Raw genomic sequence first — 12,064 nt, 5'->3', positions numbered from 1 at the left:
TTTGGAGACAACAATGATAATTTATGTAAAGTGCTGGGTGAATATGATCATACTATATAAGCAATGTATAATAAATAAATAATCAAGCCCAATGCCATCCTGGTAAAAAAAAAATCTAGCAGAATTGTTACCAGAGCCTAACTGATAAAGCCCACAGTAGAAGGAAGTTTTTTATATATGATTTTATTTTTCTTTTTATCTTAGGAGATTATGAGCAGGAAAACGATGATCAGTTAATTAAGGTTGCTGCAAATGAAGATAACTTTTATAAGTCATTTGATGAATACTACAACGAGGATGAGATGGATGAAGAAGACCTGTCTCTGAGTCAATATAGTGATCATAGTGATGCAGAACATGCTGCCTGTCCTGATAAAGGAACAAGCAAGTACCATATTTTTGAAGAGTCTACTGGCTTCTACGCAGCTAATGTATGTTTATATGTCTAATTGTGTACAATCTGTGGGGTAAAATGAGCTTGCACAAGTCACTGCTAGGCCAAACAGTAGTTTCCAGCCCCACTCTCAATTAAAAAAATCTAAATATTACATGCACAAAAATAATTGTGATGTAAAGGGCAACAGAATTTCAAATGTATTTCAATGCATTAAAACTATAAAATGAGAACAATAGACATGTTTCTTTTTCCGTTACCTTTTTCCCAATATCCCCAAATAACACATATAAATATAAAAATATCTGTATAACTATACGCGATCTGTGATATTCACAGAAAGGAATGCGCACAGCAAGCCGAGGAGGGGGTGGAGACTGACAATAAGCCCCGCCCATCGGAGGAGGCCGAGGATATTTACATACACCGCGGGAGGAATAAAAATGGTATTTATGGATCATAGGTGGGGAGTCAAGGGGTATAAAAAGCACTGATATTGCGACTAAAGAAATATTTTTCATAAAAAGTAAAATTTTCATTTTTTTCTTCAACAATGCTTTAACTCCTGTGAAACACGTGAAGGGTTAAATACACTTCTTGAATGTGGTTTTGAGCACCTTGTGCGGTGCAGTTTTTAAAATGTCAGTTTTGGTTATTTTCTTTAATATAAAGCCCTCAAAGTCATTTCAAATGTGAGGTGGTTCCTAAAAAAAAAATTGGTTTTGTAAATTTTGTTGGGAAAATTAGAAATTGCTGATCAACTTTTAACCCTTCTAAATTAAAAAAAAATTGTTTAAAAAATTATGCTAATAGTAAGTAGACATGTGGCAAATGTTATTTATTATGGTAACTATTTTGTGAAATACAACTATCTAGCTTAAGGGCATGCAAGTTAAAAGTTAAAAACTGCAAAATATTCAAAATTTTCGTCAAAATTCTGATATATAAATATACCACTAAAATAAAGAACAATGTGTCACAAAAAAAACAATCTCAGAATCAGTGGGATCCATTGAAGCATTTATTACCGCATAAAGTGACACTGGTCTGGATTGTAAAATTTGGCCTGGTCATGAAGGTGAAAACATGCTCGGGGGTAAAGGGGTTCAGGAAAACTAGGGTTAATACAAAATCTAGATTAAACCAATAGTTAATTTTATAATGACATTTTCCCTTCAAGATTCACCAAAAGTAGCAGTAATAAATCCCTATATCCATACCATACACACATGCACACATACTATTTTGCCAATATTTAACTGTATTAATATTATAATGCAAGATAATTTTTTTTATATTATATTTTCTTTCCTAGGACTTTTGTCGTAATCATAGTGGAGATTTGAGTTCTGTTCATAGCTTGGACGAAAATAATGATCTGCAAAGATTACTTAAAGAAAGTGTTAAAAATACCAAGAATGTTTGGCTTGGTGTCTGGAAGAAAAACTTAGTAAGTACAGCAAATTTTTCTATACTTAAGGCATCTCCTACTACACCTACTAAATTATATAATTTTAAAAAACAGAGATCCAAGAGTCCATAAAGCTATAAAAAAAACACTTAAAAAAAAACACTTTTATTGCGACAATTTTTTTAAAATACATATGATTTTTTATTTCAATGGAAAGATCCTAGCAAAAAGCCAGTAAGCTACTACAGCAAAATCTGGGTTGCAATAGAAATGAAAATGCATATCGCAAGAGACACATCTGTATATTGCATACTCTAAGGAAGCTACACAAAACGCGCATTGGGGATAGAAGCTGGCATGTTCGATATGTTTATCTTGAATTATATAAGGATTCTAAATGTTATAATTTTGATGAGGCTCCATAGAAAGAACCAATAATGGGCATCAACCTAGCTAATTTGTCTATATTGGAATGATACCTTGATATCTGTGATTAAATGTCTTATTCCAAAGATATATCCATGTTGTTCTCATATGTAAATGAGCTGCATTTCCAGAGCGTATTTTGCATGAAAAGGGTAGATACCAGTTTGAAACATGTAACTAACGCAGAACAGTACAACTGAACTTTGTCTTTTTGCAAAAACATTTACTGCAGCTCTCACAGCTCTGCTGTATTGCAACAAAATTGCAACCCTCCTTGAGAGATGGAAACTGAAGTTGTGAGGAACCTGCCGATGTGTCAGGTATAGTCACACACAGCTGCAGTGAGATCAGGAGAGCAGAGAGCGTCCATTAGGCTACGTTCACATTAGCGTTGCGCGCCGATGTGTCGGCGACGCAACGGCGACGCAACGCGCGACGCACCAAAAACGCGCGCAAAAACGCTGCGTTTTGCGACGCGTGCGTCGTTTTTTGACGAAAATCGGACGCACGAAAAATGCAACTTGTTGCATTTTCGTGCGTCCGACGCTAGCGTCGAAAACGACGCACATGTCGAAAAACGCTAACAAAAAAACGCACGCGTCCCCTATGTTAAACATAGGGGCGCGTCGCCGCTGCGTCGCCGCTGCGTCGCCGACGCAACAGCGACGCACATTAGCGTAACGCTAATGTGAACGTAGCCTTACACATCACACTGGTAACACTGATAATCATTACTCATCAGGCTGGTAACCTTTTATTTACATGCAGATCTGTGTCCGGCCCACAGTCTGGAAGAGGTAATTTACATACAATGAAAATGCTGATTTCTCTGGAGTAAGACATGGAATTGCATAACATATGATTAGGCTCCCTATGATCTATATGCTACAGATTCAATTTAAACACTGTTCAAAATTGGCTATAATTGATGTGCGAACTTTATTCTGCAGATACATATATAAAGTCCTGCTCATCATTATTGGCACCCCTTCATTTTTTTCATAGACTGTAGAATATCTTCAGGAATAAATGTAAATGTACCAAAGTTATATCCTCAGGATTTTTTAATTAGTGGTCCAAAGTAATACAACAATAAAACATTGCTTTTCAACTTACATGTTGCAATTTGAAAGAAGAAATGAAATAAACAGAATGTGCAGCAATAACGGCCCCCGTGATTAATACTTGGTTGCACACCCTTGATTACAGCCGCCAAAGGTTTCTTGTAGCCATCTATAAGCTTCTTGCGCTTCTCATCTGGTATTTTCTCCCACTCTTCCTTTGCAGTTTGTTCAAGCTTTTGAATGTTTGCAGCGTTCTTTTTCCCAATGGCACATTTCAGCTCACCCCAAGATTTTCAAAGGGATTGAGGTCAGGACTAGTGATGAATGAATATACTCGTTACTCGAGATTTCTTGAGCATGCTCGGTGGTCCTCCAAGTATTTTTTAGTGCTCGGAGTTTTAGTTTTTCTTGCCGTAGCTGAATGATTTACATCTGTCAGCCAGCATAAGTACATGTGGGGGTTGCCTGGTTGCTAGGGAATCCCCACATGTGCTTATGCAGGCTAACAGATGTAAATCATTCAGCTGCGGCAAGAAAAACTAAAACTCCGAGCACTAAAAAATACTTGGAGGACCCCCGAGCGTGCTCGAGAAATCTTGAGTAATGAGTATATTCGCTCATCACTAGTCAGGACTCATTGCTGGCCACTTTCAAACAGTCCATCTTTCTTTTCAACAGTCCCCTTCTACTTTTGGATGTGTGCTTTTTGTTATTGTCTTTGACTCACACCAAGTTTTCTTACAATGGATAGGATATTGCGCTCTAAAATCTCTTCATAATACTCTGATTTCATGATTCGTGTGATACGGTCAAGTCTTCCAGCACCAGACGCAGCAAATAAACCCTACAGTATTATGGATCCTACAGTGCAACATGCTTAACTGTTGCTGGGGTGTTCTTTTCCTTATAAGCTTCATTACGCCGTCTGTAAACGAACTGTTGCTTTGCATTGCCAAAAAACTCTATTTTTGTTTCATCTTACCACAGAGCATTTTCCTGGAAGGATTGTGATTTGTCAAAGGTACTCTTTGGCAAAAATCAGTCATTTTTTGTCTTTTCTTCAGCAATGGTTTCATGAAACCATGACCCCAGGCTAGGGTTGAGCGAAACGGGTCGAACATTTTCAAAAGTCGCCGACTTTTGGCTAAGTCGGGGTTTCATGAAACCCGATCCGACCCCTGTGCGGGGTCGGCCATGCGGTACGCGACTTTCGCGCCAAAGTCGCGTTTCAATGACGCGAAAAGCGCCATTTCTCAGCCAATGAAGGTAAACGCAGAGTGTGGGCAGCGTGATGACATAGGTCCTGGTCCCCACCATCTTAGAGAAGGGCATTGCAGTGATTGGCTTGCTGTCTGCGACGTCACAGGGGCTATAAAGAGGCGTTCCCGCCGACCGCCATCTTACTGCTGCTGATCTGAGCTTAGGGAGAGGTTGCTGCCGCTTTGTCAGAAGCAGGGATAGCGTTAGGCAGGGTCCATTAACCACAAAACCGCTTGTGCTGCAGCGATTTGCACTGTCCAACACCACCCTCGGTGTGCAGGGACAGTGGAAGTTTTTTTTTTTTTTTTTTTCCCCTCAGCGCTGTAGCTCATTGGGCTGCCCTAGAAGGCTCCCTGATAGCTGCATTGCTGTGTGTACGCCGCTGTGCAAACCAACTGCTTTTTTCAAAGCACAAATCCTCTTGTTCCTTCCTTTCTGCACAGCTATCTTTTTTGTTTGTCCACACTTTTTATTTCATTTGTGCATCAGTCCACTCCTTATTGCTGCCTGCCATACCTGGCTGAGATTACTGCAGGCAGGGAGATAGTAGCTGCCTGCCATACCTGGCTGAGATTACTGCAGGCAGGGAGATAGTAATTGTAGGACATTCCCTGTTTTTTTTTTTTTTTTTTTTTTTGGTGGGAGATTAAGATTGGCAATTTGGCATTTCTGCTAGAGTGCCATCCCTGTGTGTGCCATCTCTCTCACATAGTGGGCCATAGAAAGCCTTTTCATTTTTCTGTATTTTTTTTTGTGGGGTGTATAAATTCTCCCTGATAAAAATACAGTGGGAGATTAATATTGGCCTTTGGGCTTGTGTGCCAGTCCTGAGTGTGCCATCTCTCTCACAAATAGTGGGCCATAGAAAGCCTATTTTATTTTTTTTTGGGTTTTATAAATTCTCCCTGAAAAAAAGGGAGATTAATATTGGCCTCTGGGCTTGTGTGCCAGTCCTGAGCGTGCCATCTGTGCCAGCCCTGAGCGTGCCATCTCTCTCACAAATAGTGGGCCATAGAAAGCCTATTTATTTTTTTTTTTGGTTTTATAAATTCTCCCTGAAAAAAAGGGAGATTAATATTGGCCTCTGGGCTTGTGTGCCAGTCCTGAGCGTGCCATCTGTGCCAGCCCTGAGCGTGCCATCTCTCTCACAAATAGTGGGCCATAGAAAGCCTATTTAATTTTTTTTTTTGTTTTATAAATTTTCCCTGAAAAAAGGGAGATTAATATTGGCCTCTGGGCTTGTGTGCCAGTTGTGAGCGTGCCATCTGTGCCAGTCCTGAGCGTGCCATCTCTCTCACAAATAGTGGGCCATAGAAAGCCTATTTAATTTTTTTTTTGGTTTTATAAATTTTCCCTGAAAAAAGGGAGATTAATATTGGCCTCTGGGCTTGTGTGCCAGTTGTGAGCGTGCCATCTGTGCCAGTCCTGAGCGTGCCATCTCTCTCACAAATAGTGGGCCATAGAAAGCCTATTTAAATATTTTTTTGGTTTTATAAATTCTCCCAGAAAAAAAGGGAGATTAATATTGGCCTCTGGGCTTCTGTGCCAGTCCTGAGCGTGCCATCTGTGCCAGTCCTGAGCGTCCCATCTCTCTCACAAATAGTGGGCCATAGAAAGCCTATTTTTTTTTTTTTTTGGGTTTTAGAAATTCTCCCTGGAAAAAAAAAGGGAGATTAATATTGCCCTTTGGGCTTGTGTGCCAGTACTAAGCGTTCCATCTCTCTCTCTCTCTCAGTCAGTGGGCCATAGAACGCCTATTTTTGGTTTTATTTGTTTTCTAAATTCTCCCTGAAAAAATCATTTTATTTTATTTGGTTTCTAAATTCTTCCTGATAAAATCATATTTTTTTTATTATTTTTTTTTCTAAAGTCTCCCTGAAAAAAAAAAAAAAAAACAGTGGGAGATTAATATTGGCCTTTCTGCTTGTGTGCCAGTCTTGACTCCTGGGTGCGTCATCTCTCAGTCAGTGGGCCATAGAACGCCTATTTTTGGTTTTATTTGTTTTCTAAATTCTCCCTGAAAAAATCATTTTATTTTATTTGGTTTCTAAATTCTTCCTGATAAAATCATATTTTTTTATTATTTTTTTTTCTAAAGTCTCCCTGAAAAAAAAAAAAAAAAAACAACCAAAAAAAACAGTGGGAGATTAATATTGGCCTTTCTGCTTGTGTGCCAGTCTTGACTCCTGGGTGTGCCATCTCTCTCTCTCTCTCTCTCTCTCTCTCTCTCTCTCTCTCCAATTGTGGTCCATAGAAAGCCTATATTTTTTTTCCTTGATTTGGGTTCTAAAATCTACCAGAGAAAATAACTACATCAATCATTGGTAGAAAAATATTGGCCTCTGGGTTTGTGTGCCACTCCTGACTCCTGTGTGCGTCATCTCTCAGTCAGTGGGCCATAGAACGCCTATTTTTGTTTTTATTTGTTTTATAAATTCTCCCTGAAAAAATCATTTTATTTTATTTGGTTTCTAAATTCTTCCTGATAAAATCATATTTTTTTTATTATTTTTTTTTCTAAAGTCTCCCTGAAAAAAAAAAAAAAAAAACAACCAAAAAAAACAGTGGGAGATTAATATTGGCCTTTCTGCTTGTGTGCCAGTCTTGACTCCTGGGTGTGCCATCTCTCTCTCTCTCTCTCTCTCTCTCCAATTGTGGTCCATAGAAAGCCTATATTTTTTTTCCTTGATTTGGGTTCCAAAATCTACCAGAGAAAATAACTACATCAATCATTGGTAGAAAAATATTGGCCTCTGGGCTTGTGTGCCACTCCTGACTCCTGTGTGCGTCATCTCTCAGTCAGTGGGCCATAGAACGCCTATTTTTGTTTTTATTTGTTTTATAAATTCTCCCTGAAAAAATCATTTTATTTTATTTGGTTTCTAAATTCTTCCTGATAAAATCATATTTTTTTTATTATTTTTTTTTCTAAAGTCTCCCTGAAAAAAAAAAAAAAAAAAAAAACCCCCCAAAAAATGGGAGATTAATATTGGCCTTTCTGCTTGTGTGCCAGTCTTGACTCCTGGGTGTGCCATCTCTCTCTCTCTCTCTCTCTCTCTCCAATTGTGGTCCATAGAAAGCCTACATTTTTTTTCCTTGATTTGGGTTCCAAAATCTACCAGAGAAAATAACTCCATCAATCATTGGTAGAAAAATATTGGCCTCTGGGCTTGTGTGCCACTCCTGATTCCTGTGTGCGTCATCTCTCACTCAGTGGCCCATAGAAAGCATATAGTTTGTTACATTTGTTTTCTAAATTCTCCCTGCAAAAATCTATTTTTTTTTTTTTGGGGGGTTTCTAAAGTGTTCCTGAAAAAAATAAAAATAAAAAAAAAATAATAGTGTGACATTAATATTAACATTTGTGCTTCAGTGACAGTCCTGCGTGTGGGGCATCTCTCTAATTTGCAGCCACCAAAAAAAGAGTGTGTAACATTGGGCCTGATTTTCGCTGTGGTCTCACCAACCTGTAAAGGGGTAGCTTAATCATACTGAAGTTATAGCTCACCGTGTAAGTTGTGTGACTGCAACAAATAACGTTAGTTTGGTTACGTTTTTAAAACAATGAGGAAGTCTAGTGGAAGAGGTCGTGGCCGGGGGCGTTCATTGTCAGCTGGTAATGAGGGTAGTGTTAGTGGTGGAGCATCAGGTGGTCGTGGGGAAAAAAATATTGCACCTAAGTCTGGAGCTGTGGAGCCAGGTTCGTCGTCCGGCTACACAAGGCCTCGAACGCTCCCTTTTCTGGGATTAGGAAAACCGCTTTTAAAGCCGGAGCAGCAAGAGCAAGTTTTGGCTTATCTTGCTGACTCAGCCTCTAGCTCTTTTGCCTCATCTCGTGAAACTGGTAAAAGTAAAAGCAGCGCGTCGTTAGTGGATGTTCACGGTCAGGGACAAGTCACTTCCTTGTCCTCTTCAGCAAAAACAACAACAGAGAAGAATGCAGCAGGCGACACAACGGGTTACTCCATGGAGCTCTTTACACATACCGTCCCTGGCTTAGAAAGTGAAGCAGTTAACAGTCCATGCCCATTACAAATTGAATCTGACATGGAGTGCACTGACGCACAGCCACAGCCAGACTACTATGCTGGTCCTTTGACTCAGACCACAACATTGCCCTCGCAGGGTGCTGATCAAGAATCAGACCCTGATGAGACTATGTTGCCCCATCACGAACGCTATACCACCGAACGACACGGTGACACAGACGAAGTTGCGCAGGAGGTACAAGAAGAGTTATTAGATGACCCAGTTCTTGACCCCGATTGGCAGCCATTGGGGGAACAGGGTGCAGGCGGCAGCAGTTCTGAAGCAGAGGAGGAGGAGGGGCCGCAGCAGGCATCAACATCGCCACAGGTTCCATCTGCCGGGCCCGTATCTTGCCCAAAACGCGTGGCAAAGCCAAAACCTGGTGGAGGACAGCGTGGCCATCCGGTTAAAGCTCAGTCTGCAATGCCTGAAAAGGTATCCGATGCTAGAAAGAGTGCAGTCTGGCATTTTTTTAAACAACATCCAATTGATCAGCGCAAAGTCATCTGTCAAAAATGTTCTACTTCCTTAAGCAGAGGTCAGAATCTGAAAAGTCTCAATACTAGTTGCATGCATAGACATTTAACCACCATGCATTTGAAAGCTTGGACTAACTACCAAACGTCCCTTAAGGTTGTTGCACCCTCGGCCAATGAAGCTAGTCATCAACGCAACATCCCTTCCGGCAGTGTAGGACCACCATTTAGCGCACCACCTGCTGTATCTGTGCAGGTATCTTTGCCAGGCCAAAGCAGTCAGGGTCAGGGAATCACCAGTTTCGTAGTAGGAAACACTGCATCTAGGGCACCGGCGGCAACAATACCATCTCCCACCGTCTCTCAGTCTGCCATGTCCACCGGCACCCCCGCTAGTTCCACGATCTCCCGCTCTCCAGTCCAGCTCACCCTACATGAGACTATGGTTAGAAAAAGGAAATACTTAGCCTCGCATCCGCGTACACAGGGTTTGAACGCCCACATAGCTAGACTAATCTCGTTAGAGATGATGCCCTACCGGTTAGTTGAAAGCGAAGCTTTCAAAGACCTGATGGACTACGCTGTACCACGCTACGAGCTACCCAGTCGACACTTTTTTTCCAGAAAAGCCATCCCAGCCCTCCACCAGCATGTTAAAGAGCGCATCGTCCATGCACTCAGGCAATCTGTGAGCACAAAGGTGCACCTGACAACAGATGCATGGACCAGTAGGCATGGCCAGGGACGTTACGTGTCCATCACGGCACACTGGGTAAATGTGGTGGATTCAGGGTCCACAGGGGACAGCAAGTTTGGGACAGTTCTGCCTAGCCCACGGTCTAGTAAACAGTTGTCTGTAGCCGTTCGCACCCCCTCCTCCTCCTCCTCCTCCTCGTCCTCCTGCAGAAGCAAGAGCTCGTCCACAGACCGCAGTCGCACAAACACTCCATCCGCACCTGCCACTGTTGCACACCAGGTCTCCCATTATGGGGCAGCTACTGGCATACGTCAGCAGGCTGTATTGGCTATGAAGTGTTTGGGCGACAATAGACACACCGCGGAAGTTCTGTCCGAGTTCTTGCAGCAAGAAACGCAGTCGTGGCTGGGCACTGTAGATCTTGAGGCAGGCAAGGTAGTGAGTGATAACGGAAGGAATTTCATGGCTGCCATCTCCCTTTCCCAACTGAAACACATTCCTTGCCTGGCTCACACCTTAAACCTGGTGGTGCAGTGCTTCCTGAAAAGTTATCCGGGGTTATCCGACCTGCTCCTCAAAGTGCGTGGACTTTGCGCACATATCCGCCGTTCGCCTGTACACTCCAGCCGTATGCAGACCTATCAGCGTTCTTTGAACCTTCCCCAGCATCGCCTAATCATAGACGTTGCAACAAGGTGGAACTCAACACTGCACATGCTTCAGAGACTGTGCGAACAGAGGCGGGCTGTTATGTTTTTGTGGGAGGATACACATACACGGGCAGGCAGTAGGATGGCAGACATGGAGTTGTCAGGTGTGCAGTGGTCGAAGATTCAAGACATGTGTCAAGTCCTTCAGTGTTTTGAGGAATGCACACGGCTGGTTAGTGCAGACAACGCCATAATAAGCATGAGCATCCCCCTAATGCGTCTGCTGATGCAAAGTTTGACGCACATAAAGGATCAGGCGTCTGCACCAGAGGAAGAGGAAAGCCTTGATGACAGTCAGCGATTGTCTGGTCAGGGCAGTGTACATGACGAGGTACCGGGCGAAGAGGAGGTGGAGGATGAGGAGGATGATGGGGATGAGTATATTTTTAATGAGGAAGCTTTCCCGGGGGCACGGGAAATTGGTGGCGTGGCAAGGCCGGGTTCTGGTTTTTTGAGGGACACAAGTGACGTAGATTTGCCTGCAACTGCCCCTCAACCAAGCACAACCGCAGATTTGACAACGGGAACTTTGGCCCACATGGCGGATTATGCCTTGCGTATCCTCAAAAGGGACACACGCATTACAAAAATGATGAACGATGACGATTACTGGTTGGCCTGCCTCCTTGATCCTCGCTATAAAGGCAAATTGCAAAATATTATGCCACATGAGAACTTGGAACTAATATTGGCAACAAAACAATCAACTCTTGTTGACCGTTTGCTTCTGGCATTCCCTGCACACAGCGCCCGTGATCGTTCTCACACGAGCTCCAGGGGCCAGCAGACCAGAGGTGTTAGAGGGGCAGAAATCAGAAGTGGCGTTGGCCAGAGGGGTTTTCTGACCAGGTTGTGGAGTGATTTTTCTATGACCGCAGACAGGACAGGTACTGCAGCATCAATTCAAAGTGACAGGAGACAACATTTGTCCAGTATGGTTACAAACTATTTTTCATCCCTTATCGACGTTCTCCCTCAACCGTCATTCCCATTTGATTACTGGGCATCCAAATTAGACACCTGGCCAGAATTGGCAGAATATGCATTGCAGGAGCTTGCTTGCCCGGCAGCTAGTGTCCTATCAGAAAGAGTATTCAGTGCTGCAGGTTCAATACTAACAGAAAAAAGGACTCGTCTGGCTACCCAAAATGTAGATGATCTAACCTTCATTAAAATGAACCACAACTGGATTTCAAAATCTTTTGCCCCACCCTGCCCGGCTGACACCTAGCTTTCCTATGAAAAGGTCTTGCCTGTGGACTATTCTGAATGACTTTTCCAATCTCGTAATTTTCTTCACCTGATTGTCCAGCATACGACATGTTTCCACCTCACGAAATGGCCAAACTCCCCACACGGGGCCGTGCTATCGCCACTTTGCGCTTGGACCCTTGAGAGTGCTGTTTGTCTGAAGAGGTGGGTGTGGCCGCTTTTGGTCGACGGCACTGCCACTGGGTCCCTCATAGTACAATAAAGTGTCTCTGGCGGTGGTGGTGCGCACCCAACGTCAGACACACCGTTGTAATATGAGGGGCCCTGTGCCTGTACCGCCGGCCACAAGACAGTTCCCCCCCCCAGCTCAAACAGTGCTCTACCA

The 12,064-nt window shown here is 42.7% G+C and overlaps 1 protein-coding gene across 1 annotated transcript in view; it reads left to right on the top strand.

Moving 5' to 3' along the window:
• The window catches only part of LOC138665391 (C-type lectin-like), a 54,648-nt gene that overhangs the window by 19,683 nt on the left and 22,901 nt on the right, over positions 1-12,064 (top strand). The window contains exons 2-3 of the mRNA XM_069752818.1: positions 205-431; positions 1,710-1,844. Coding sequence (XP_069608919.1) covers positions 205-431; positions 1,710-1,844 — 362 coding nt within the window. The remainder of the gene's footprint in view (positions 1-204; positions 432-1,709; positions 1,845-12,064) is intronic.

The sequence above is a fragment of the Ranitomeya imitator genome, chromosome 2, assembly GCF_032444005.1.
Source record: "Ranitomeya imitator isolate aRanImi1 chromosome 2, aRanImi1.pri, whole genome shotgun sequence".
In the NCBI taxonomy this organism is placed as follows: Eukaryota; Metazoa; Chordata; class Amphibia; order Anura; family Dendrobatidae; genus Ranitomeya; species Ranitomeya imitator.
This window is presented reverse-complemented; position numbering and strand designations above follow the sequence as displayed.